This window comes from Mus caroli, unplaced genomic scaffold, assembly GCF_978045245.1.
Source record: "Mus caroli unplaced genomic scaffold, Mus_caroli_1 scaffold_12, whole genome shotgun sequence".
Taxonomy (NCBI): domain Eukaryota; kingdom Metazoa; phylum Chordata; class Mammalia; order Rodentia; family Muridae; genus Mus; species Mus caroli.
The window spans coordinates 75270158-75294588 of NW_028227267.1; the positions used below are offsets into that span (position 1 = coordinate 75270158).

At 41.9% G+C, this 24431-nt stretch overlaps 1 protein-coding gene across 1 annotated transcript in view; it reads left to right on the forward strand.

Annotated features, from left to right (window-relative positions):
* Vwa8 (von Willebrand factor A domain containing 8) overlaps positions 1 to 24431 on the forward strand; it is a 360138-nt gene that overhangs the window by 181222 nt on the left and 154485 nt on the right. The window contains exons 18-21 of the mRNA XM_021181216.3: positions 122 to 228; positions 2077 to 2183; positions 7497 to 7568; positions 19408 to 19484. Of these exons, the coding sequence (XP_021036875.1) occupies positions 122 to 228; positions 2077 to 2183; positions 7497 to 7568; positions 19408 to 19484 (363 nt within the window). The remainder of the gene's footprint in view (positions 1 to 121; positions 229 to 2076; positions 2184 to 7496; positions 7569 to 19407; positions 19485 to 24431) is intronic.

The following is a 24431-nucleotide window of genomic DNA, read 5'->3' on the forward strand; positions in this document are numbered from 1 at the left end:
ACATATGCTTTACACACAGTTTCTCCTTAATGGGTTGCAATTAGTGAAGGAATGTGTGTTAAAAGACACTTGAGAACTGAAGGAAGCACTGCATTCCTCACGGTCCTCCATCCCTTACTAGGTTCTTACCAAGCCTTGCTCAGTCTGCACTGGAGAAGAATCTGGCAGATGCTGCAATAGAAACAAACACTGAAGACAGCCTGGAACCAGAGCTGGAAAATTACAAGTGTAAGTACTTGACTTGGCTAGGTGAAAGCTACATAACAAATCAAACACTTGGTACCAGAGCTTTCAATAAAGCTCTTGTTAAATCCATTTCGTTTTGTGTATTGTACTTAACAAGTGAATCTATATTCCTTTCTTTAAGAAACAATCTGTGGTCAGGCATAGTTGTGCATGCTATGAGTTCAAGGCCAGCCTGGTATATAAAGTGAGTTCAAGACAGCCAGGGTTGTTATACAAGAGAAACCCTGTCTCCAAAAACAAAAGCCAAAGTCAAAGTCAAACAAATAATAAAAACCAGTCTGAAGCCATTTTTTTTATATCACTTCTTTCAATGAATATTAGACAAACCCCTGCCCCCACTTTGCATGCGTGCCAGGAGTCAGTTTGACACTAACATACTAAAGGTTTTAGAAGTTTCTGTTGTAAATTAACTTGTCTAATTTTGACAAATATATGTCTTTGCAAATGTGTTTTACCATACAGACGAGAATTCTGTTTTCATCATACATTTGCATTTTGAGGGCTGCCAAGTTTCCTTTTGGAGCATGTCATGGAGCATTTTCTAGGGTGACATAGACTAATGTAATGAGAGTCCCCTCTGGTCCCTCATTCACCCACAGAGCCACCTCTCTTCTGCCTACCCAGGAGGAGAAGCTTGAACTGGGAAAGACTGAACACTCTAAAAGTTTTCTGTCCTTCAGTTAGAATACAGGGAAATTTTCCACTCTTAGTAGAAGTCCTTGTCCTTCAAAGCATGAGTGTGTGACTGTTCTCCAAGGGGACTGTAATGGCTGCTTTTGTGATTAGTGTTTTAGTAACTGTGACTATATTGAGCTAAGAATTTAGTATTAAGGACATTGAATGAATTTTTAAAGATAAAACTATAAATTTGATATTGATGGATCTGAACAGATGTGCAGAGGCCGCTCACAGAGACATAATAGCCCTGGACGTTTGATTAGAGCTGATAACATATCTGAGGAAGATTATGTTGTCAGGATGGTAGATTGCTCAGTTCAGGAAAGGTCAGGCCTGGCAGCATCCATCTAAGCTTCCTGTAGGGGATGAGGGATCTAAATGAGGAGACTGTTCACTTGACTGGCTTCATTCATCTTAAAAGCTACTGCCTTATGGAGAATGTATTTAATTCCCTCTCCTTGTCTAGAGCCCAGGCCTGCTGAACAACCCTCTCACCAGGGCTTGCTCTCCATGCAGGTCTCTCTCCGAGTAATGTGGTGATGGCAATCTGTGTAGCATGGTCATATAAAAGATGAGCCTTTATATGCAATGCCATAGTCTCTAATTCTTATCAGAATATATGTTTAATGTTCTCCTGAAATTATTTTTGTTCTCATTTGTGATGGCAAAACCAGTCTTTGCGCCTACAAGGCTAATAGCCTTGGCAGACTTACACAGACAGTATGAGACTTCTTGAAAAACAGCTAGGCTGTTTCCTCCCAGTGTGTCCTCTTTGTAGTTGAAATGTTATCAGTAAGCATTGGTTGTACGAACAAAATGATCCTGAAAACCTCTATCTACTGAATGTTCTGTAAGCTGAACTCTAATGGGTGTTGTTGGAGCTTACATTTCGTGTGTTATCTCAGCAGATAGGTGTATATGTGGGTTCATGGCCACATTCTTGCTCTTTTCCTTTGTGGACCTATATTGGGTCTACAATATAGACTGGAGAACAATAGTGGTTTTGGTTTACTTTTTCTTTGCTTAATTTAAATCCTGAAGACCTGGAGGTTACAGAGGCCACCTTATGTTGTGTGTTGGACAGACTAGGCTTCTCTGGATATTAGCAAGATGTTGCTGAGTCTAATGCTATGTCCTGTACAAAATGTTCAGGTGAAGTAGTCGCCGGGTCTCTGAAGATTGGCACCGTCAGTGTGCCAGTGCACAATGCCCATGAGAAGATGAAAGTGCCTGACGTTCTTTTCTACGACAATGTTCAGGTGAGACCATTGCTTTGTGGTCTTGAGCTAATCATGTCATAGGTGTCAATTCTGATCCAAATGATACTGATGTGTAATTGCAGTCATGATTTCCTAAGTTGAGTTCAGGTAAGGTAAAATGAAGTGCTGAAATATTTTTATTACAGTGATATAAGACTTAAAGTTCCTTCTAATGGTCAAAATTAGAGGAGTTACTGCTATGGGTTTAAATATGTGTGTGTTATGTGCACACATGTGTATGACTGTGCTCGCGGCTAGTAAAGCATTTTATTGAATAAAAACCAACAGACCTATTGGTTATGGCTTTGGTGTCTAGTTAAGTCCTTTCTGTAGCTCACAGGAGACAAGCATCTTATACATCCTGTCTTTCGCTTTCTTCCTTGCTGCATATTCCAAGCTTCCCCTTTGCTTTCCTTTTTTTCTTTGGAGAGTGGACTGTGGCATAGATTTTGCTTTTAAACCTTACCAGTAACTGTGGACTGTTTCGGAAGTCACAGAAATAAGTTTGAACTTAGAAAGCTTTATTATTATAAGATTAATTTCTGTAAGACTTGGTTCTACTAAATATTTCTGATGCTATTTTCATATATTTCTTTTATTATAAAAGCATGCTTATTTTTGTAATTCTTATTTGCTAATCTGCATGCAGATAATGACATTTACAAATTATGTTAGCACTTGCCTTTTTATCTTTTTAAGGAATGAGTATCATAATTTATGCCTCTAAGAGAGATAAGTAGTATAAAGATATCTAGGCAAGTTTTTTTCTTAATAAAATAGTTCTGTTTAAACATTTATTTATCAAAACTATACTTTTTATTTCATTCTAGAATCAGTTAACTGATTTCTCCTTTAATACTGCATCATTGTATATTGTATATCACAGGAGTAGAAAATGAAGCTATATAGCTAGAAGGAAAACACTCCTATCTACAATATAAAAAACAAAACCCTGATTAAAAGAAACAATAATATTTCTAAGCACTCTTTTCAAATTTCACATTGTATCCACATAGCAGAAATGAGAAAAAGAGAAGAATGTGAAATTTTTACCAGTAACTAAGGAAAAACTCCAAAATAGTTAAGGTTGCAAAGGCTTCATGACCTAGAAGGACGCAGAAGAGCAGTTCAGTGGGAAGGAAGACCAGTGTGTCTTTGTCCTTGAGCAGTGTCTGTTGCCATGGTATTGGTGACACAGACATTGAGGACTGCAGGTCCTCAGTGAACTTTCCACTGGCGCCTCGAGGGGCTTTGTGTAATCCTCCATGCTCCTCCTCCCCCAGAGCATAATGAATCACCATTAGTGAGGAGTTTAGTTGCTTCAGGACTGGCTTACTGCATTTGCTTCTGTAGTTGGCATTACCCCTTCACTTCTGCTGCATCATTTCGTCTTAGAAGCAGGAATCCCCAGTGTCACTGACAGAGGGTATATTCAGTCCATTTTTTCTGTGATGTCCTATTGTCTTCTTACCACAGAGCACTGAATGATCTTTAAAATGTTTTTCCCCTGGTCTTTCCTTCATCTGCTGTCTCCATTGAATAGCAAAGTTTCTAACACATGGTAAATAAGTATTGAGGGAATTAAAAGGGATTAATAAGATTTGAACATCTATTCTAAGGAGTATTGTTTCATTAAGTCCTTTATTATGGAATATGACCTTTGGAGCAGTAACTAAGAGAACTTGTAGAGTAACAAGATTAATAGCTTTTTAATAAACCCAAGGAGCTTTAGACCTGAAAAATTAAACACGAGTCAGACTTGGCCTTAGGGTACCCTTGGCATCAGGGTACAAAGATTAAAATGTTCGCACACAAGCAGATCCACCTCCAAGACTCAAATTGCTTTTTATGTAGTGGAAAATACAGGCCAGTAAGTACATATGGTTACTACAGAGTGTGATGGAGATACATGCAGGTTACTACGGTGATTGACGGTCACTGACGGAAAAGATCTCAGAAAACTGGTTTACAGAGCAAAGTTGGAAACTTATTCAGGCTGAGATGGGTATTTGCAAAGCCTTGGTCATGTATGAGAGACAATGTCTTAGAAAGACACATACCCTTGAACTCAGTCCACAGAGCTTTGGTTTCCAGTGGTGTTGAGTAATGAGGCTGGTGCGTGAGGAAGGACCGCATTGTCCAGGCTTCACTAAGGAAGGAATTAAGATCCTTGTCAAGGAAACCCAGAGTTTAAGCACATTTGTACTTTCAATAACTTTCCCTTCACCTTCCCGAGTTGTCCAAGAGTCAGAAATCAGACAGACAGTCGAGCAGTGCTTACAGAAACAGTCCAGGTCACAGTTAAGGAGGACCCAAATGATCCGAGGCAGTGGGAATGGAGACAGGGCAGTGGACGCCGTACAGGACTCCTTAGGTGGTACCCTCGAGGACTTTGTTTCCGGCTCTCTCAGCAAGCACATCATCTGGTGGATAGAGAGTGACCAGAAACTCATTCCTGATAGTGCCCATACTGGAAGGAGGAGATGGGGTGTGTGTGTGGCAGAGGTAAAAGCAGAGGTTGGCCCCGCACAGGAACAGGAGAAAGTGCTATTCCCAAAGCACTAAGAGTCATGTCAGGAACTTTGAAAAATGAGTGGCAAGCCTCTGAACAAAGAAGCAGCCACAGCTGTAGTGTGGAGAGCATATTTGTCCTGAGAGAAATGGGAGTTTCAGAAGCTAAACTGGCCAGTGAAATCTAGGCTAGAGATTATAAATGCCCTGAATCCCAGCTGTGGCAATAGAAAAGGAGAGTATTCTGTGTGTGTCGTAGTTTTAACTAAGACTTGGCTTAAGGCTTGGTTTTAATGAGATCCCATTAAAAGAGGAGCAAGATGAGCAGAGTGGCCATGGTGATGTCAGTGCCATCAAGAGAAAGAAAAGGATCCTGTTAGTGAGCTGGGGATACGAGAAGAAGACAAGGGCTGAAGATGAAGACGCAAACAAGGGGTCGAGGTTAGGTTGCGTTTCAGAGTCTGGGGAATAGCAGTCATCACTAGAAAGCCTGCAGACCCTGATCTCGTGTCACTATCCCTAGAGCTGAAAACTCTGGTGTTCGGTTTTTGCATGTTGTGAGTTGATGGATATTTGTGGTCACACACATGTCATGCACACGTGGAAGAAAGAGCAACTTGTGGGAGTCAGTTCTCTCCTTCCACCGTGTGGGTCCTGGGGACTGAACTTGGGTCCTTGGTCTTACAGGACAGAGCAATTACCTGCTGAGCTGTCTCACTCGCCCTGAAAATTCTTTTATTTATACAAGAACATAAGGAAATAAAACTTGTCTGCAGTTCGGAAGGTTTGCTTGGAAAGGGTGAGGGAGAAGCCCTGTGCTTTTTGACCACCAGCCTGTAGCTCTGCTCATATCCCTTACCTGGTTCTCAGATGGGGCCCTGTGTCCATGTAGGCACAGTCCACTCTGTCATATCCTGGGTGTCCAAAGCAAAACATCCAGGAAGACAGAGAGCAAAGGACAGAGCTGCAGGAGGATGGGTACAAGAGAGAACCTGCCTGCATGCAAGGGTGACCATGGGGCAGTGACCTTAGCCTCAGCTGCTGCGCGTTGGTTCCAGTCCACCAGGATGGTGTGACAAGGGTGTGTAGTAGAAGGATATGAGCGCGGAGAACAGACAGAGCCCGGGGTCTGCAGTGTCACCTGTGCTGGCCCCTTCAGGATGCCTTTGTCCATTTCTCCAGCTGCTTAGCTCATTAGTTCCAGGAAGTACTAGGGTCTTGAGTTTACCACCAAGTTTTCACTTAGTTAAAAGAAAGCAGCAAGTCCCAGTATAAGTGATGTCCTAGTTCCTCCTTCTAGAGCAGTGCTTCTCAGCCTTCCTAACGCTGCCACCTCATAGAGCTCATGACCTGGTGACCCCCAGCCATAAAACTATTTTCACGGCTACTTTATAACTGTCATTTTGCTACTGCTATGAATCATAATGTAAGTATCTCATATGCGATCCTGTGAAAGGATTAATCCCCAAAGAGATTGCAGCCCGCAGGCTGAGAAACACTGCTCTAGAAGGCAGTGAGTGATACCTGCATGCTATCAGGATACTCTTGATTTATACTAATAACCCAATGCCTTTTATTTTATTTTTTAGTGTTCCAAAAAGACAGTAAACAAATGCAGTCATTTTACTTTAAACCTTGTTAAAACTTTACTTCCCCAGTGTTTCTAATTTTAAAAAACTAAAAGATACCAATATACTCATTATTCTTGAAGGAAGGAAAAAATAGCCTTGTAAGTTGTTATTTCTAATTGAAAAAAGAATGAAAATATTGCAGAATTTGACAGATTTTGAGTGTCAAAAAAAAATAAGTTCAAGAAAAGCAAGCAAGTAAAATTCTGGGAGATACCTGTAGCATGTATGCATAATAAAAGGTTAATTTGCTGTTTTCAGAAATAGCAGTTGAGTACCTTGAGCACTTCGGGGCCATTGTTGATTTGATCCAGAAACCTAGAAGAGGGACTCAAGATTTAGAGTGTGCTGGGATACAGCTCCTCCTTCAGTCCCATGAGCCTTTGTAACCTACTCACAGATGTCCTATTTCTCAGTCTACAAAGAGAACACAGCCTCCTCGGTGGCTGCTGCAACCAGTATTTCACCGTTTTTATTATGTTGTGTCACACATAATTCAAGTGAAAAGAAATGGAAGGGAAAGAGTGCTTTTTAATTCTGACTCTACATAGCTTTGAAGGTAAATGGTTAAGCTCTGTGTGGGGATGAGTTCATCTCTGTTTCCCATACCTTCTCTTGACACACACACACAAACACACACATTTTAAAAAGAGAAAGTTCAAAATGGAGACATTTGTTGCTTTTGGTAGCCTTTGTTTGCTTATTCTATCAATTGTCAATTTAAATTTAGTGTTGCATTAAATTAAAGGCAAGTCTACAGAGTTTAAATACAAATATTTAAGTTGGATTATAGAAATTTCTTGAAATATTGGTCAATAGTTTACTCTTGCTCACATGAGCTATTTGAAGTTGTCAATATTGATGACACAATTGATTACTGGACTTACTTATATCCACCTCATGAAACATGTTTTTAACTATAGTCAGTGTGGTAGTGCTTGCCTTTAATCCCAGTACTAGGTAGGCAGAGGCAGGTGGATCTCTTGAGTTTGAGCCTAACCTGGTCTACATAGAGTATGTAGGATAGCCAGAGCCATAGAGAGAGACCTTGTCTCAAACAATAATAAAAATGTATTTAATTGAAGTCGGTTACCTATTTTATTACAATATATGTTCTGTACTCCTAGATAACATCCATGTAGCTAACTTTATCTGATTGTATCTTTTTTTCCAGCACATGGTAGTAATGGAAGACATGCTTAAAGACTTTGTCCTTGGAGAACACTTACTATTGGTTGGTAACCAGGTGAGCTTTGACTGGGAGCCAAGCACAGGGGAGAGACTGCCAATACAGTAAGATCCTTACTTGGGGAATAAGCATTTGGAAATTCTTCCTCCTCCTAATAAAACGATATATTTACATTTACAGCATACAACCCTTTACCATCAAACAGGGATCTATATGAACTAAGACTGAGAATTATCCCAAGATTCAAGGTGTTCCCCACCTCCTGTCACACTGTCCATTTACCTCATGAACATTTGCAGCTTTCCAGCTCTGCAGCACTCGTTATCTGTGTCTTTTACATTATCTAATGGAGTGGTCAGACTCCTTCAGATAGTCGTTTGATATCGCCATGTCTGATCCCATTGTTTTCAGCCTGGCATCTTGAGAATTCCTCACCTTGAAATCTGTTCTCAAATCTAAGCTTGGGTTTGCTTCCTGAGTGGATCTTTGTCCTGGTGCTGTATTCCAGCCTCTGGTCTTAGTCAGCATCTCTCCTCCATGCCCACCCCAGCCCCTTGTCTTTGTGTGTGTGTGTTCTCTTATCCTCATAGTGGCAATGTGCTGTTGTGGAAATGAAGCAAGCATGGAGACCTATTGCACGCCCAGGTTTTTAGTTGTCTAAGACACTGAGTAAATCACCATCCTAGCTCAGTCTCTGAAGTGATAAAGTATACCACTTTTAGGTTCCTTTCAGTGTCTGGTTAGATTCACAAGTTTACCTGCTCCGTCTCCCAGTGTGAGTGAGCCATTGAGCGCCTGGGTTTTATTGGCCTCCTCTCTGATGCTCTGTGTACAGTGTTTATCGGGTATTTGAAAAAGTACCATGTATTTGAGAAATATCTTAGAGGATTCCACATTTCCTACTTAGTAGACGAAGTATAAATATCAATAATTCATAAACTACTAGAAGTAATTTGAATTTAAAATTTAGACAGATTTTTCAGGAATTCTGAAAACAATGGACTGAGCTCTTCTATAAATGTGCCCCGGCTGGGTCAGTAGGAACCTAGGTAAGTACATGGCTCAGTGCCCATTTGCCTAAGATAGCTCAGAATCTGAGACAGGAGCCCTATGATCAGAGCTGGGTTGTCTTTGTGTTCCAAACAGTCATTAGCTAGCACTTAGCTATGAAGAGTGGCATCTCATGCTTTTATTTATCAATCAGGAGGTGGGAGTTGGACCAACATGGCTGGCTAAATACCCACGTGGAACAGGATAACAGGATAACAGAAACTTGAGCCAACTGAGTTCCATTCAAACTTGTTTTCAAGAGGCGCCATCTGTGTGTAGAATGGGCAAGACTCTAGTTAGCCTTTGTCCACCTGCTCCTGAGGGTGTGAGGAGTACAGACTCAGAGGGCCCTTAGCAAGTGCACCTGCTCCTGAGGGTGTGAGGAGTACAGACTCAGAGGGCCCTTAGCAAGTGCACCTGCTCCTGAGGGTGTGAGGAGTACAGACTCAGAGGGCCCTTAGCAAGTGCACCTGCTCCTGAGGGTGTGAGGAGTACAGACTCAGAGGGCCCTTAGCAAGTGCACCTGCTCCTGAGGGTGTGAGGAGTACAGACTCAGAGGGCCCTTAGCAAGTGCACCTGCTCCTGAGGGTGTGAGGAGTACAGACTCAGAGGGCCCTTAGCAAGTGCGGGATGAGGCTGGCTTGCTCTCTTTCTCTTCTCTTTATTCAGGATGGTGGCCTGTCACAGTTACGGTAACTAGGTCCTTCTTCAGTAGCTTTGAACACTAACACCCAGCTCTGCCGATCAGTAGTTTTCATACCTCCCAATGTTTTTACTCCTGCTCACCTGTGTTCATGTCCGCCATGTCAAGCATCACCATGAGAAAAGGCAGGCAGATGAGAGAGCAGGCCACAGGCTATGGACTCTTAGCTCCCTGTGGTGCTGTAGCTGCTGTTTGACTGAAAAGATCAGAGAAAGTACCAGCTCCATCAGTGTAGCCGTGATCTATCTCCCCCTTCTCTCTTTCTGAAACGTCGCTGACAACTCAGGAAACAAAGAGAATGAAGTGAAGCTTTGGGGCTTAAGTATGACAGAGAAGTCAACAGTGGGTTGGCATAAATGTAAATTACTCAGTACTCTTTATATGATGAAGTGGTTATAGTTAAAAGATGCCCAGCCTTCTGTTTACAAACGAGTACTGGCTGGACTCCATGAGGAAGTTTAAGTTTTATTGTAACTAGAGGTATTTTAGAAGATTGTTGGGATACCAACTGCAAGTTTTAAGCAAGGGAAACTACAGGAAGTAAATGTTGATTTTGAGGTATCTCAATGATTTTTACCTTTATTAAATCAATCCTACCTTGCCCCTTGCATAAAATTCCATCCTGCTTAAGTATCTAACGCACTAGCTAGGATTTCACATATATCCGTTAGAAAGCGGAAAACGGGTCCATCCATGTACAACACTTGCCAAATAAAATGAGAATAACATGGCTTATGTTCTACTTAGACAAAATACATTTTTAAGCTTCTATTTTTGGTGTAGGGTTTTATGTCAGAGCAGCCTTTCTAGTAAATGAGGCAGAATTGCCACCTTTGAACCAAATGGGACAGGTGCCCTGGACTTGCACGCTTGGTCACTTAGGAGCCTCTGCTGCAGATGTAGGAGCTCTGCACAGTGCCCCCTCCCCTGTAACTACAGCATTACAACTTCCCCTGGTAGCCAGGAGTCTTCATTTTTATATTATCATGTTAACATGACATTCCATTCAACAAAAAGAGCACTGTCTGCTTGTTTCTTAGTAGATGATGCTTAGGGAGGTGGGTAAGGGGAGTCCCTAGCTCTAGAAATACAAAAAGCAAACTTCTTGGTACCTCCTTTTTTGTGAACAATCGTCCATATGAAGCACACATATTTATAGAAATTGAGTTACTGGATCAGCCTATAAGTATGTCATTTCATTTAATTACAAAGTCCCTATAAATAAACGTTTTGGGATAAGAACACTTGTGTAAAATACGTTATGTTTTAGCGAGCCCGTTATTTACAAGCTGCAAGCCTAGGCAGGTTGTGAGCTATTCTAACTTACATCCCAGCTGTGTGTCCAAGTTACTTGCAGTTTGAGCCTTGCCAGGCTAATTCTCTTCCTTCAGCTTGTCCTCAGGGTCCATTTCTCCTGGCCAAGTGCTCACGGTCCATCTCCTCTCATGGCGGCCTTTTCTTCTCTGTCTCCTTTCTCCTCCTTTCCCTGGTCTCTCCTGAGACCCCTCATTGGATCCAAGTCCTGCCTTTCTCTCTCTACTGCCCAGTCACAGACTCTAGCCTTTTATTAACCAATTCACTTTAAATTGGTGAGCAAGTTTTACACACAAAAAAGGCGGGTGTGTATGAGAATTCTTTCTTGGGGCAACCAGATCTTGGGGTACAGGATATAGCACTTGTATACACAGCACCAGACCAACCCCCAACATGCTTGAGTTTTGAGAGCAGCTGTGTTTTGCTAGACATTTGATGGGAACATATTTTTCTAATACCATCTAAAATGCTCGGCTCCACTTGCATAAGCATTATTTTAAAGTCTTGCCTGTTTTGTTTTAGAAGTTCAAGCTTAATCAGCTACATAATCAGCTACACAGTGTCATTTGGGCTTGGTATTAGGCAAGGCTTCACAGCAAATCATCAGCGTTTGGCCTGTGCTTAATGAGGTACAATTAATTATTCATAGTCGCTTCTACCTGAACAATCAATAAAATCACTTCTGACTTTTTTCATTTTAAGCCAAATTTTTGTTAAGTCTTACATAGCAAAATAATAGCTACCTGCTATAGTTTGTAGTCTTAGCTTTTTAGTGTGTTTCATGATTTTTATTTTTCCCTAAGATTCACACGACCACGTGCTCCCTCAGCCCTTGGCAATGTTGTTTTTGGTAAATGGCCCTGCTTTGTCATCTTAGCCTGTGAACATCCTCAGGTGCTTTGTTCTCTAGCAAACCTTTCTAATTTGCTGTCACAGAGAAATTCAGTATTGCTGTCCTCTAAACATCTATGCCATCTCCTACTAGGATTCAACATTAAGATAGCTGTGGTGCGTATTTTATTTCATCTGGAGTTGAGTTATATAGTTTTCTTATAAACAAGGGTTAAAATCAGTGATATGTGTGTTCTTTACAGCTACTAACGCCTTTAATCATTTACTTAGTTCTACAATAACAGTAAAATAAGAGTTGTGCTTTCTACATCTTCCCCGTAAACAGACAAGCTTTAAAGGGTTCCGGTATTTGTCCAAGATCACATAGCCACTTAGTGGCAGACTTAGATCTCCCATTTTCTCCAATATCACACACATTCTATTCGGTTGATTTTAATAATAGTAACAACAGCAGCAAAAATACAGTGGCTGACTTTGTTGAATAATTATGGTAGTCCAGGATAGAGACTGCACTTTTTACACAGAATAAAGGACATTCACGGTTTTCTTTTATATAGCAGTAGAGTATGTATTTATCCCACTCAACAGTCAGCAACATCTTGAAAATCTTCTATTTCTCCAAAGCCTCTGAGATTCCCGTGTCCATGTGCGTTTGCACTTAGGTGTAGCTAAAGGCCAGGGTCAGCATCTTCCCAGCCACGCCCCACTGTAGGTTTTAAGATGAGTCTCTTCCTGGCGCTCACTGATCGTGCTTGACTACATTGGCAGGCCAGCAAGTCCCAGAGATCTCTGGTCAACCTCTCCAGTCCTGAGATTGTAGACATCTACTGCCATGGCTGTGCCTATGACATGGGTGCTGGGAACCTGAGCACTCGCCCTCACACCTGTGTGGCAAATGCTTTACTGACAGCCATTTTGCATGTCATCTTGTAGTGCATTCTCTTAGCAGATTTCTTAGTGGTCTCTTTCCCCTGTTCTGCAGTCTGATTCCACTGCTGGTTGGCTCTAGTCAGTGTCCGTCAAAGTCTGTTTGAGAGTCTCTTCAGTTCGGTGTCTGTCACTGTGACACACGCCTGAAAGAAAGGCTTCTAACAAGAAGACTTCCTGTGGCTCCGTTCCACTGGGTGCACAGCAGCCTAAAACCTCCTGTTGGGAAGACTCATTTCACGGGGAAGGGCCCAGACTACAGGAACCTCTCAGAGGCACCTCTCAGTGTGACCTCCCTCCTTCAGCTAAACCAGTGTCAGCTCCTTCATTATCCAGTCACCTCAGCAGTGCCCCCAGCTGGTAACCAGCCTTTAGTACATAAGCCCGGTGCCATGATTAATGTTTCACATCATAACAAAAGGATATTTTCTCCTGTTATCTTTATTTTGAGAGAGCTTGTCCCACTTATAGTATAAATATATTTTATAGAATTATGCCAATTTGGGGAGGGAACTTTATTAGAGTAAACTTTATTAAGCCCATTTAATTTCTCGATTAATTTATACAACAAAATTAAATTATATTCATTTATTCTAAGCTAGACATAACCTTTTAATTTTATAGCATTTGATTTTATCTATTTTGCACTGTGAAAGTCAGAAAACATTTACTTATCATCAGCCAAGCAGGATTCTGCAACCATTGTTGTTATTATTTCCAATCTTCTTCCCTTTATTAATTACAGGCTTACTGTGATCAGTTTTTTTCTGTGGACAAAGGTTTCACAATTGAGTTATTTAGTATTAAGACACTGCACATATTTTGTGGCCAAAATTAAAGCATGTGTGACTTGTGCTAACTAGTTGGGAATGGGCCGAGCAGGTTCTTCTGTGTTTATCAGGCGCGTGCCATGTCCCTATGCCAGCGTAATTGTCTAATGTCTGCAGAGGGACTGAACAGTGTGTACAGAAATGTTCTCGTCTGCATTCCCCAGCTGGTAGTGACAGCAGGGAACTGGGTAACTAAGTGTGCTACACTCCAGTAATTCCAGCAGCCACAACCCACAGCTCGGGTGCTTGGCTCCCTCAGGTACAGCAGTGCTCACCTTCAGGCTGGTATTTGTACCTTCCCAAGCTTTCTTCAGTAGTTAAGTTGCCCGATTTGTATGTAGTCTGGAAACTTTTTGCTATCCTATCACATTCTCTCCACCATTTTAGTTTTTCTGCCTTGTGTTTCTTAGTAAACCATGTTTCCATGTTTGTGTTGGATTCATATTTTCTCTGGAGGATGCGTTGATCTTCCTATCTCCTCCATGGGGTGTGGTTGAGCTGAGGCTGACCACACTTCCAAACTTCCTTTGCTGTATATAGTAACCTTGTATTTCATAAGTAGATTGCAGATATACAGATTTTATTACTGTAAGAAAAGGAAGCTTTGTGTGGGAGCCATGCCTTTGAACTCTGTCTTCTTTTCTTGGCTGTTACAAGATCCATCTTTGTGAATATTTAGGATTATTTCCTGTTCATGGTTAGTAAAGTTTTTTTTTTCTGATTATATAACCTACCTTTATTGAGAGAACTTGAAAAAACAAGAATTTGTCACTGACTGTATGGCAGCAATCTCCTTCTTGGGCATAAGACTAAAGGATATGGTAGTATTTAGAGACCAGTTAGCCTGTGCCTTTGTATTTAGATGGGCAAACCTGAGCCCAGAGGCTGGTTAGGCAACCTCCAGGTAAGAGCAAGTGCACAGATTATAATCCTGGTGTCCACACTCCAGTGTAATGAACTATAAGGCAGGTTAAGCAAAAGATTTGAAGGTTCACCATTCAGTGAAAAAGCTTCAATTTTTAAAAAGCCAGTTAGAATTTTTTTCCAGTTTTTGCAATTATTTTACTTTGCTATTGTTTACTGTGTGTAATATTTAGGGACATTCAGTTACTTCTCTACCAAAGGGCTAGGGATGCTCTTGAAAGATAATTTCTAAATATCATGCAGACTGAATCAGCATTGTACAAATTACTCAAGAATGAAGGGAGACTGGAAAGAAGGACAAAGCCAGCCCCCGCAGAGAGCAAAAGTTGTGCCTGTCGATGGCAAGCACTGGGGCACACATAAGCACAGCTGCAGATGACTGTCCCTCACTGGCCGCCCTCACTTCCATGCAGGACATTCCCAGATACTTGGTCTGACCAATTTTAGAACCTTGGGTTGACAGACATTTGTTTGACTCCGTGGTATTGTTACACAAGGCCTCCTGAAAGCAGTCAAGGGAGCTGCCTCTTGATGTCTGTTTTGTGTGATAAAAATATGAGGTACAGCTCAAGATGCTACAGCACATGGGGATATCTTCCATTCTCCATGGCCTAGAACTTAATTTAAGCGTGCCCCCCTCCAAAATAGGCATGTGACTGTTCTCCATGTACATGGCTGGTGTGAGCATGCGAGCCGTTGTGCGCTGAAGGAGTATTTGTGTATGAGCAGCAGCTCCGTAAATGTTAATCTCCACTTTCTGTACAGAGCATCACAGAAACATTCATCATAAAGAACAAAAGACACTGACAAGAGATGTCTGGCCCCCTCTCACATTTCAGTCTCAGGGCCCAAAGCCATTTCTGGATGGATTTCCCTCGGCCTGACTTCTACTCTTCTTAGCCCTTTTCTCCTATTCTTTTTCTCCTTTCCCTCTGTGATAGAATACAAATAGAAAAAGGAAAGCAGCCCTAGATCCCTTTCTTCTTCTACAGAGAGTTTAATTGCCCAAGTACACAGTTTAACTAAAATAATAAGACTTATAAGTTTATGTGATCCCAGAATATATCAAAGTTCTTAAAGCTGTGGCCCTGAGCTCCCGAGCTCCCCAAGCTGGAAGATTGTAGCGTTCTGGCCTTTGGTTTGAGTTCTGCCTGTGAGCTTCATATCCTCTGTTACTCCAGCCCTTTGACTCCTGCCCTTCTGAGGCCACCTCCTTTTAGTGTGCTGTCATGAAGGGCTCAGCAGGACGATGATGGAGAGAAAAGAGCTGATTTCATGAGATCTCTAATACCTTCACCTTTTCAAAAAGTTTTACTCACCAAATATAATCTCAATACCTATGTAAGAATTTATTTTATGTTACTTTTATTAAAAGAGACAAATTGCATTTCTAGAATAGTGGCCAGCAAGTAAAGATAAACTTGCACAGGGATAAAATGAAAATATTAGCAGATAATTTTTTAGCAGTTACATATTGAATAATGTCTTATTGTCTACATTTCCCAGTGAGAAAAGGGAGTGCATGAAATTTTTATGACAGAAAAATTAGGCATTATTTATGTACTTATTCAATTAAAGTACTCCTGAGGATCTTCTGTTCTAGACAAAACTATGCCGAGAAGGAACACATGGCTGTAATTGTTTCATTTTGCTCAGGATATTTACAGAAACTCCTTCCTAGATTATTCTGTCAGCATTTCCTCGAAGGAACTGTGAGAGCCTCTTAAAGTGAAGTAGGAAGTGACCCAGTGAGATCTCTGGCTTAGGAAAGGAGCCGAACAAAGTGCGGGGGTGTGCTATGCTGTGGTGAGGGCAGAGGTGGGGAGACAAGCGGGGCCCTTTCTAGCAGCCCAGGAGGGTGTGCAGCTCTAGAGTCAAGACAGGGAATGAAGAGGAAGAACCAGCTGTGGGAAACAGGCACTTCAAAATAAACATGTCCAAAATTAAATCGCCTTTGTAAACTTCCCTCCCCTACCCAGCAACCCCTCGTCTCCTCCCCCATTTCTTTCTCAGTTAATGGCCTCGTCTTCCCACTCCCAGCCCAGGATGGAGGCTGATGTCTTTTACCCTCCTTCACACCCTCCATGGTGATGTTAGTAGTTTCCTGACTGTCTCTTTTGTCTGTTGACTTCTCTGTGCTCCTGGGTTTAGGCCATCTTCATTATGGAATCCTTTAAAGAGTTTCTCCACTGCTTCCCTTTGCTCTCACTTCTTTCTCTCTGCCATTCCATCAGACTAGTTTTCCAGAACTGAACATCTGACTCTGCCACTCCCCCGCCTCAGTGACTGCTCTTAGAAACAATGCAGATTCTTGGCTGCCTGGCCTCTGCCACACTTTGAGCCACCTCCCTAAACAGCCTGTTCCTTATAACCCCTTCTCCACCTCTGTGTAGTCTTTGACTTCTTGCAATCCTCTCTGGATCACAGAGCCACAAGTCTCCCATTATAGCACTCTCTCTACTAGGACACCCCCTGCGCCGCCTTCCCCATACCTTCTAATTTCATGATTACTTTAAATCAAATCTTACATGTGCTGGACCTTCCTCCGTCTCAGGTTAAAACTCAAAGCATCTTGGATGCCTCACTTAGCCACATTCACAGGGAACCTCAGCAGTGATCCCTTGTGTTCTGTATTGCTTAGGAAATGACCCAGGAAAGCCAGGCTTTCACTTTCCCTGAGTTTGCAATTATCTAGCAAGCAAAGGAGAATAAAGAACAAGTAGCAGAAAGAAGCAGCCGCTCAGTACCAAAGTGCTGCTAAATCCGATGCTCTCAACCTCCAGCACGATGCTCTCAACCTCCAGCACAGACAACTGGAGTAGACCAACTAAGAGAGCAAACAAACAACAAAAAGTAACATCAAATTTGAGGGCTTACAAACATCCTCTAAAAACTGAAGCCTCATTGAAACAGCCAGCTGGGGGCCTCCATAAAGTGCCTCCTTTGCTGCGTTTCTTGGGATGAGTATGAATGGGCATATAGAAACTGTAACAACCACACCTGGGCACTTAGAGTCATCTCGCAGAAACTTCAGTTCTGGACTGAAGGCCGGGCAGAGCAGCAGAGCAGAGCAATTGCTCCACGAGTGAGCTCTGCCTTCCCTCTTCCACAGTTTTGTTCTATGGGGTAAGCAACAGGGGCCTCTTTAGGGAGTGTCCCCCTTCAGGCTGTTCTCAAGGGTAAGCTGCTTTCCTTTGAGCTCATTTTAGTTTTCTTTTGTTAAAGTAAGGAGGCCAGCTGTCCCAAGACAGGGATTTGAAGGGGGCAAAAGAGGGCCTTCTTGTTTCACCTGCTTTTTAAATTTGTTTTGATTTTTGAATCTTGACATAAGGGCTCTCTTTCTAGCACTGGCTGGCTGTTCTAGAACTAATTGTCTAGACAAAGTTGGCTTCTACCTCACAGAGATCTGCCTGCCTCTGCCCCTCTCGTTCTGGGACTAAACGCATTTACCACCACACTCCATCCAGCTGTCTACTTTAAATGGGCTTAAACAGCACATGATGATCTACAATATAATGTATATTACAGCCTGTTTGTATGAAGCATGGCCCAGTGTTATATCATATATGCTGTCATATATGTTATCATATATGCTATCATCTCAAGCTCATTCAGGACAGCTCTCAGCCTGTGTACTCATGGAGCTAATAACTGAGAAAAGAAGACGGGAAGGAAGGGAGGAAAAAGACGCGTTTATACTAATGTCCTTGCCTTGAGTGGTGGAATGCAGAGCAGTATTGTCCTGCTGGGCATGAAAGGAAAGACTGTAGGTGTGCACGGGAGTCTGAGTGCGGCCTGGCCTGTGCATCCCTTCAGTTGGCAGGAACAGGGGTCTCCAGTGCAGCCGAGCAACCAAGTGTGGACTCTGAGCATGGGGCATCTTAGCCTGGGCGTCTTCCCAGCCACCAGACTCTGCCGTGATGGCTAATGAGGAGGCGGAGCTCCTGATGCTTTTCAGGACTCAACAGCTTTTAGATTTTTGCTGTGTCTGTGATGTTTGCATTTCTCTGTGATTACTGAAATTAAAAGAACTGGAAGTTTTAACATAGACATCTTCATCATCTGATTTTATCTATTTTAAACTAAGTTTCTTCCAGCATGCTACTTAAAGCTTCCATGCTGTTGTAATGGACATGCAGATGTGCAAGTATAATTCTCCTTGTCTGTGCTTCTGTGCTAGGCTTACATTTTTGTGGGTGAAATCCATGTAGACAGTAAGCCGATTCCTAAGAGAGGAAATGACCCAGTATTCCACATTAGTGAATCTGTCAGGCTGCTTCTTCAGCTTTCATAACCAAATGTGACGCTTTGGGGTTGGCTTCTAGGAATGAGCAAGGACGTAGCTTGAGGCCCAGATTGTCTAAATGAATTTCATACTGAAAAACATAACCCACTGCACAGAAACTAAAGTGATGGGCATCAGGGCCAACCCCCAGCACTGAATGCTGTCAGTGACTGTGATTGGTGTACTGCTTAGCATTTCTGAGCCTTACTTCCTTGGGTCTGTGAGATTAAGACAGTCTTATTTCCTAGCTGATGGCACCACATCTGTGTGGTGATTAAATGGCATATAAGAACAGAGACCCTGAGAAAGTATAAGAAATTAATGCTGTTAGTGATATTTCCCACGATGCTGAACTCAACTCTTTAACTGTTGCTTGTCACACACAGCCTAGTGGTTAGGTTTAGTTGTAGGGAAGTAACGTGGGCACATGGTCTACCTTCTACAGAAGGTCAGTAGCTCCAGCATGAGTCAGAGGGAAAGACGGCACATCTAAGAAGAGCACATATGGCCAAATTATGCTAATGTGCCCAATGTTAGAGTCCCGGAGTTTTAAAGGAAAAAGTACAGGACTAAATCAAGAAGAACTACAGTGTTCTATTTCTCTTTCTATTACTGAAAAATGTTTTTCTGAGGAACTGAAGAAGAGCATATATATACATATGTGTGTGTGTGTGTGTGTGTAGATATAGATATATATGAATGATTGCCTTTGATGGCATTTTATAACCTGCAGTCTTCGATGTTCTGTGGTAATATGAGACTTAATTATGAAAATAGAGGTCAAGTGGCAGACGCCAGCATCTGGACTTCCTCTCATAAGAGCAGCATAGGGACGCCACACTTCAGAGTCAGAGCAAGCCTTCAGTGGCCTCTGTGTCACAGGTGATGTGCCATGCATGTTTGCTGGTTTGGGTTTAGTAACAACAAAAGTAGTAGACTTTTGAAGAAGTAGCTTGCCAGAAATTTACCTCCAAAGTTTCTTACTGCTTAAATCTGTTTCTATACTTGCAGGGTGTAGGAAAGAACAAGATTGTGGACCGATTCCTTCACCTGCTCAACAGACCCCGAGAATATATCCAGCTGCACAGGTAGGAGAATAGTACACGAGGCCTTTAAGCTCTGACTAAGTTAGTCATCTCTCTCCTCCTGTGAATTACATAGACTCTCCTAAAAGCCTGCTTTATAAGCCAGCTTCCTTCCCATTCCTCAATCTCATAGCTCTCCTTTCCTTAAAATGTCATTAGGGCCAAAGGATGGCTCAGGGAGAAGAGCACTGGCTGCTCTTACAGAGAATGCAGGTTTGCTTCCCAGCACCCACATGGTGGCTCAGAGCCCCCTGTAGCTCCAGTTCCAGAGGATTTAGTGCCTTCTTCTGGCCTCTGCACATGTGTGGTCCCCATACTCAGGCACACACGTAGACATAAGTAAATCTCTTTTAAAAAGTACTGAATTATGAATACCCTGTAAACACAAGTTGATAGATGCCTTGTGCACAAAGAGATGCAGCAGGTCTCATCAGCATCAAGGCACTCAAGTTGGAAGACATATGGTGTCCAAGCCCTTACTCCTACTCAGAAGCTAAACTGGCCAACAGGGAGAAGCAACAAGCTTTGTGGGCCCCAGGGTGGGATGAGGAGCACAGACTATGGAAGGGACATAGTATCGCTTGCCTTTCTTAAGATACTGTGTGGATAATTTTGTTTTACATGGTTGGAGTAGTGTGGTTCAGAGATAACTCTTAAACAAATGAGATTTCTCAACGTGAGTTGTTTAAGCTATAGCAGTGGACTGGTTCTCATTTTAGAAGTCAAATGGAAGCAGCAGATGTACTAGAAACTAAATACTAGGGCAAATCAGGACACAAGCAAGATACACACACACACACACACACACACAGGTATTGGGCAGCTTAAACCTAGTGTCATGGAAAGAACACTGGACTGTGTTAAAAGGATGAGTATCTGGTTTGAGTTCTTTACTAAATAATTATGAGTTCCTGAGAGTAATTTTTAGAATAAGAACAGTTAGCAGGTCAAAGGTCAAAGAGAAAAGTTCTAAGGGAAAGTTGAGATATGATTTAAAAAAAAAATGTAAAAACAAAGCAAACCAGAACAAACATTCCATCTCGGAGTTCATACCCTTGATGAGCCCTACTGTAGGAAGAGCATCTTACCCTTGAGGAGCCCTAGCCCAAGCAGAGCATTAGACCTGCTCACAGCCCCTGGGAACAGCACTACACTTAGGATTCTGTGAGCTGAGCCATAGTCACCAGAGCCTCCTGTCAGTGCTGTGGTGGTTAGACATTAGCCTATGTTGTGTATGCTTTAGAAGTAGGATTTTTTCATCCTTTCAAGAGCCATTCCGGACCATGCTGAGGTTACCACAGAACGTAAAGAATTGAGGCTTGCTGCTGACGGAGGTGGCGCACACCTGTAACCTCAGTAGTGAGGAGGTTGCGACAGAAGGACTGAGTGTGAAGAGCAGCCTGCATATTGACCCCAGCCAGAGGAAAGGGCAGAGGGACAAAAGGGAAGAGTGAAGAGCCTAGCTCGTCAGTTATATAATTCTGGAGCTTCTTACACATGCAAGACAACATTAAAAATAACAGAATGGATATTTTTAGAGGCAGTGAGGAATGTGGGACATAGAAAGAAGCAACAAAATTAATAAATATGCACTTAAGATGATGGAATTAACACAGAACAATTATAAAATAGCCACCATAAATATTTTCAAGTATTCTAAAAGGGAACTGAGAAGCAGAACAAGACAATAATTAGGAGTTTAGATCCAGAATGACAGCACTGAAAATGAGCAACATAATAACAGCTCCTAGAGTCTCAGAGGTGGGGACGGGGTAGAGCACGAAAGTGTTTGAAGAGGTAGCAGCAAGAAAGTTCCTGAAATTGATGTAATAACATGAGATTATCAATAACCCAATGGATCTCAAGTATGGTAAACAGAAAAGCAAAGCCTGCCACATCATTACCGGGTGGCTGATAACCAAGCGAGGATATCTAAAGCCATTAAAGTTGAAGAAAAGGCACATTGCATGTAGGAAACAATAATAAAAATGAATGTTGACTTCTTATGAACAATAAAAATGAAGTGATTCAATCAAATGGTTGCTTTGCCTTAAACGGAGAAAGTTTTGAATAGCACATTAAGAAAAATGCTCTTTTATATAAAGGAAAAAATATATTTTTAGAGCAACACGCACACACACATCCAACGACTTGTAAAGGGATAGTATGGGGCTGCTGGGGATGGCTCAGTAGTTGTAGCATTTACAAGCATGAGAAGCAGGGTTAGGACCCTCACATCCCCAGCAGCCACATAAATGCCAGATATGGCAGCCGTCTGTAATTCCAGCCCTTGCAAGTCAGACACAAACGAGGCCCGGAGCAAGCTGGCAAGCAATCTAACCATGCTGGTAAATTCTCAGCTCGGTTGAGAGACCCTGTGTCAGTCAGGTAGAGTGTAACCTAGGAAGACTCCGGACGTCAACCGTGGGCCTCCTCCAGCACAAGCAGAGCACATGCGCCCACACAGTTGTAAGCATGCACACACACACCCACATACACACACACATACACACTAAAGGTAGTGACCATATGGTGTGATCTCAGGAAGATAAGGTAAGTAATGGCCTCACTTGTGTTCCTGTTTGTGCTTGTTATTGTTGTTGTTTGGGTTTTGTTTTGTTTGGGGCAGTTGGGTCTATGTCCTGGGACTGGTTATGTTGCTCAGGCTGATCTTGAAGTCAGATCTGCCCACCTCTGCCTCCCGGTGCATGGATTAAAGATATACACCACCATACCTAGTTAATAATCTTGTTCTACTTAGAGAAATTACTATTATTGTGTCTTTCTTTCATTTTAGTAATTGCTGATTTTGTCTTTATTTCTCTCTTCTTATATTTCCTTTGGACTTGATCTATTCATTTTTAAACTTCTAAATGCCTAAGTCATTGACTTTCAGCCTTTAAATTGTAACGTGTATTTAAGATTCTAAGTATGTTTGGGTCTTAGGCCCTCCCCCACTAAGTGAAGAGCATAGACACAGTATTCATGATGTTTCTTTCTGTCTGGTATTCCAATATCTTCAGTGAAGAAGTTAATACCCAGGATGCTTTCAAAATCCTAGAGGATTAGAGATAGATAGCTTTCCTTGCTTCCTGTCTCAAATGCCTTTAATGTGAATATTCTGTTATGAAGTAACAAGTGGGCCACAAAATGGTGACACCTTCTGCCAGTACATAATCCGTTCTAATTCTAACACTGGCTAAGTAAATGTGTAGAGATAGTTTCTACAAGGAATTTTCTAAACTCGAAATAATAAAAATTTCAAAGTTGAAGTTTGTGGCACCTATTTTATGGCACTGATTGTTATAGGTGTTGCAAACAAAATACCTATTCATTTAATATGGGCCTAGATATCTCTACTCAATCATATTAAATATTTACCTGACTATGTAAAGTAGGAGACAAAAAGGTTCAATTTAAAATATAAACTATTATAGAGTTCTCACTAATTAGACTGCTATTCCCACTAATTTCAGCATAGGGGTTTCCTCCTTACCAACAGCATTAGAGCTACATTTCCCAAAGAATTTAATGCATGCATTGCTGTTTTTTCTTTTCTTTTCTTCTTTTCTTCTCCTCCTTCTTTTGTTTGTTTGGTTTGGTTTTTTGAGACAGGGTTTCTCTGTATAGCCCTGGCTGCCCTGACACTCACTTTGTAGACCAGGCTGGCCTTGAACTCAGAAATCCACCTGCCTCTGCCTCCCAAGTGCTGGGATTAAAGGCTTGCGCCACCACGCCTGGCATATGCAATTGCTTTAAGTGAAACATGTTTAAAGGACCTAAAACTAACCATCTGAAAGAATGTATAGGACTTCTCTAGTGTGTGGATGATCACTTAAGGCCTCTGCTGTGTCTGTGGTGGAATCCTTCCAACAGATAGCTGGTGATACCCTGCAATCAGCGCCTCTCAGTTTGGTTTATGGATGTCATTTGAAGAAATTACAAGAACCATTCAAAACAGTCCTGATAAGTGATGCACAGTGAGTGCCGTGCTCAGGGTGCTTCTGAATGTGGTCTCATGAGCTTAGGTTATGATGATCACAGTGCACATGATGAACAAGCTAAGCAGCTCGTGTCTGTGGTTAAAGTCAAGATGTCTGAAGGGTGTAGCTTAAGAGATTAAGAAGATTGATAGATGTGATTATGGTTAATTGTATACATTTCAAATGGAAGAATCTATAGAAGTCATATTTATACAAAGACTTGTGAAGTGAATTATTCAATTTTTTGATCATATGTTCATTTGACATGAAAGAGGACACCTGAATATTTAACAGCAGACAGCTCAGGAGACTAAGGGAGAATATGCACAGCAGTTCACCATGGCGGCAGGCACTCGCCACTGTCTTCCTGCTGAGCACTCGGGCTGAACTAATACTTGTTAAGCTCTTGATTCGTATCACACGGGCAGAATATTCCTAGTCCACAAATCTAAAATTTGAAATGCTCCAAAATCCAGGACGTTTTGAATCTGACATGACTTGCTACAGTAAAGAGATCTGGAGAAGGAAGGTACCATTCACATTGAGTTTTAAGGAATTATGGGAAGTTTTCTAATTAGAAAAAGAAACAAGGTATTGTAGTTATTGAAGAGAAGGCTGTATGGGGATTCCAGAAAAAGGCTTGGAGGAGAGAGAGAGGGCACGACCAGGATGGAGGAGAATCTGAGTGAATAAATGAGTGAATGTGTGTGTCCAAGAATACTGGCAAGAGAATGGCCATCTACAGGAAATGGAACAAGTTGAGGGAGATGTCTGTACATGTGACCTGCAATCATGAGGCCAACACTTTGACTCTCTGTGCATACTGGATGCAGTGGATGTTTATTGAAATTACTTAGTGTGCGTTCATTTCATCTGGACTGTCAAGCTCACTCTTGTCCATGATCAGCTTTCATTAACTACAGGAACCCATGGCTGTTTGAGAATTGAGTGAGATTCTTTGAGGACT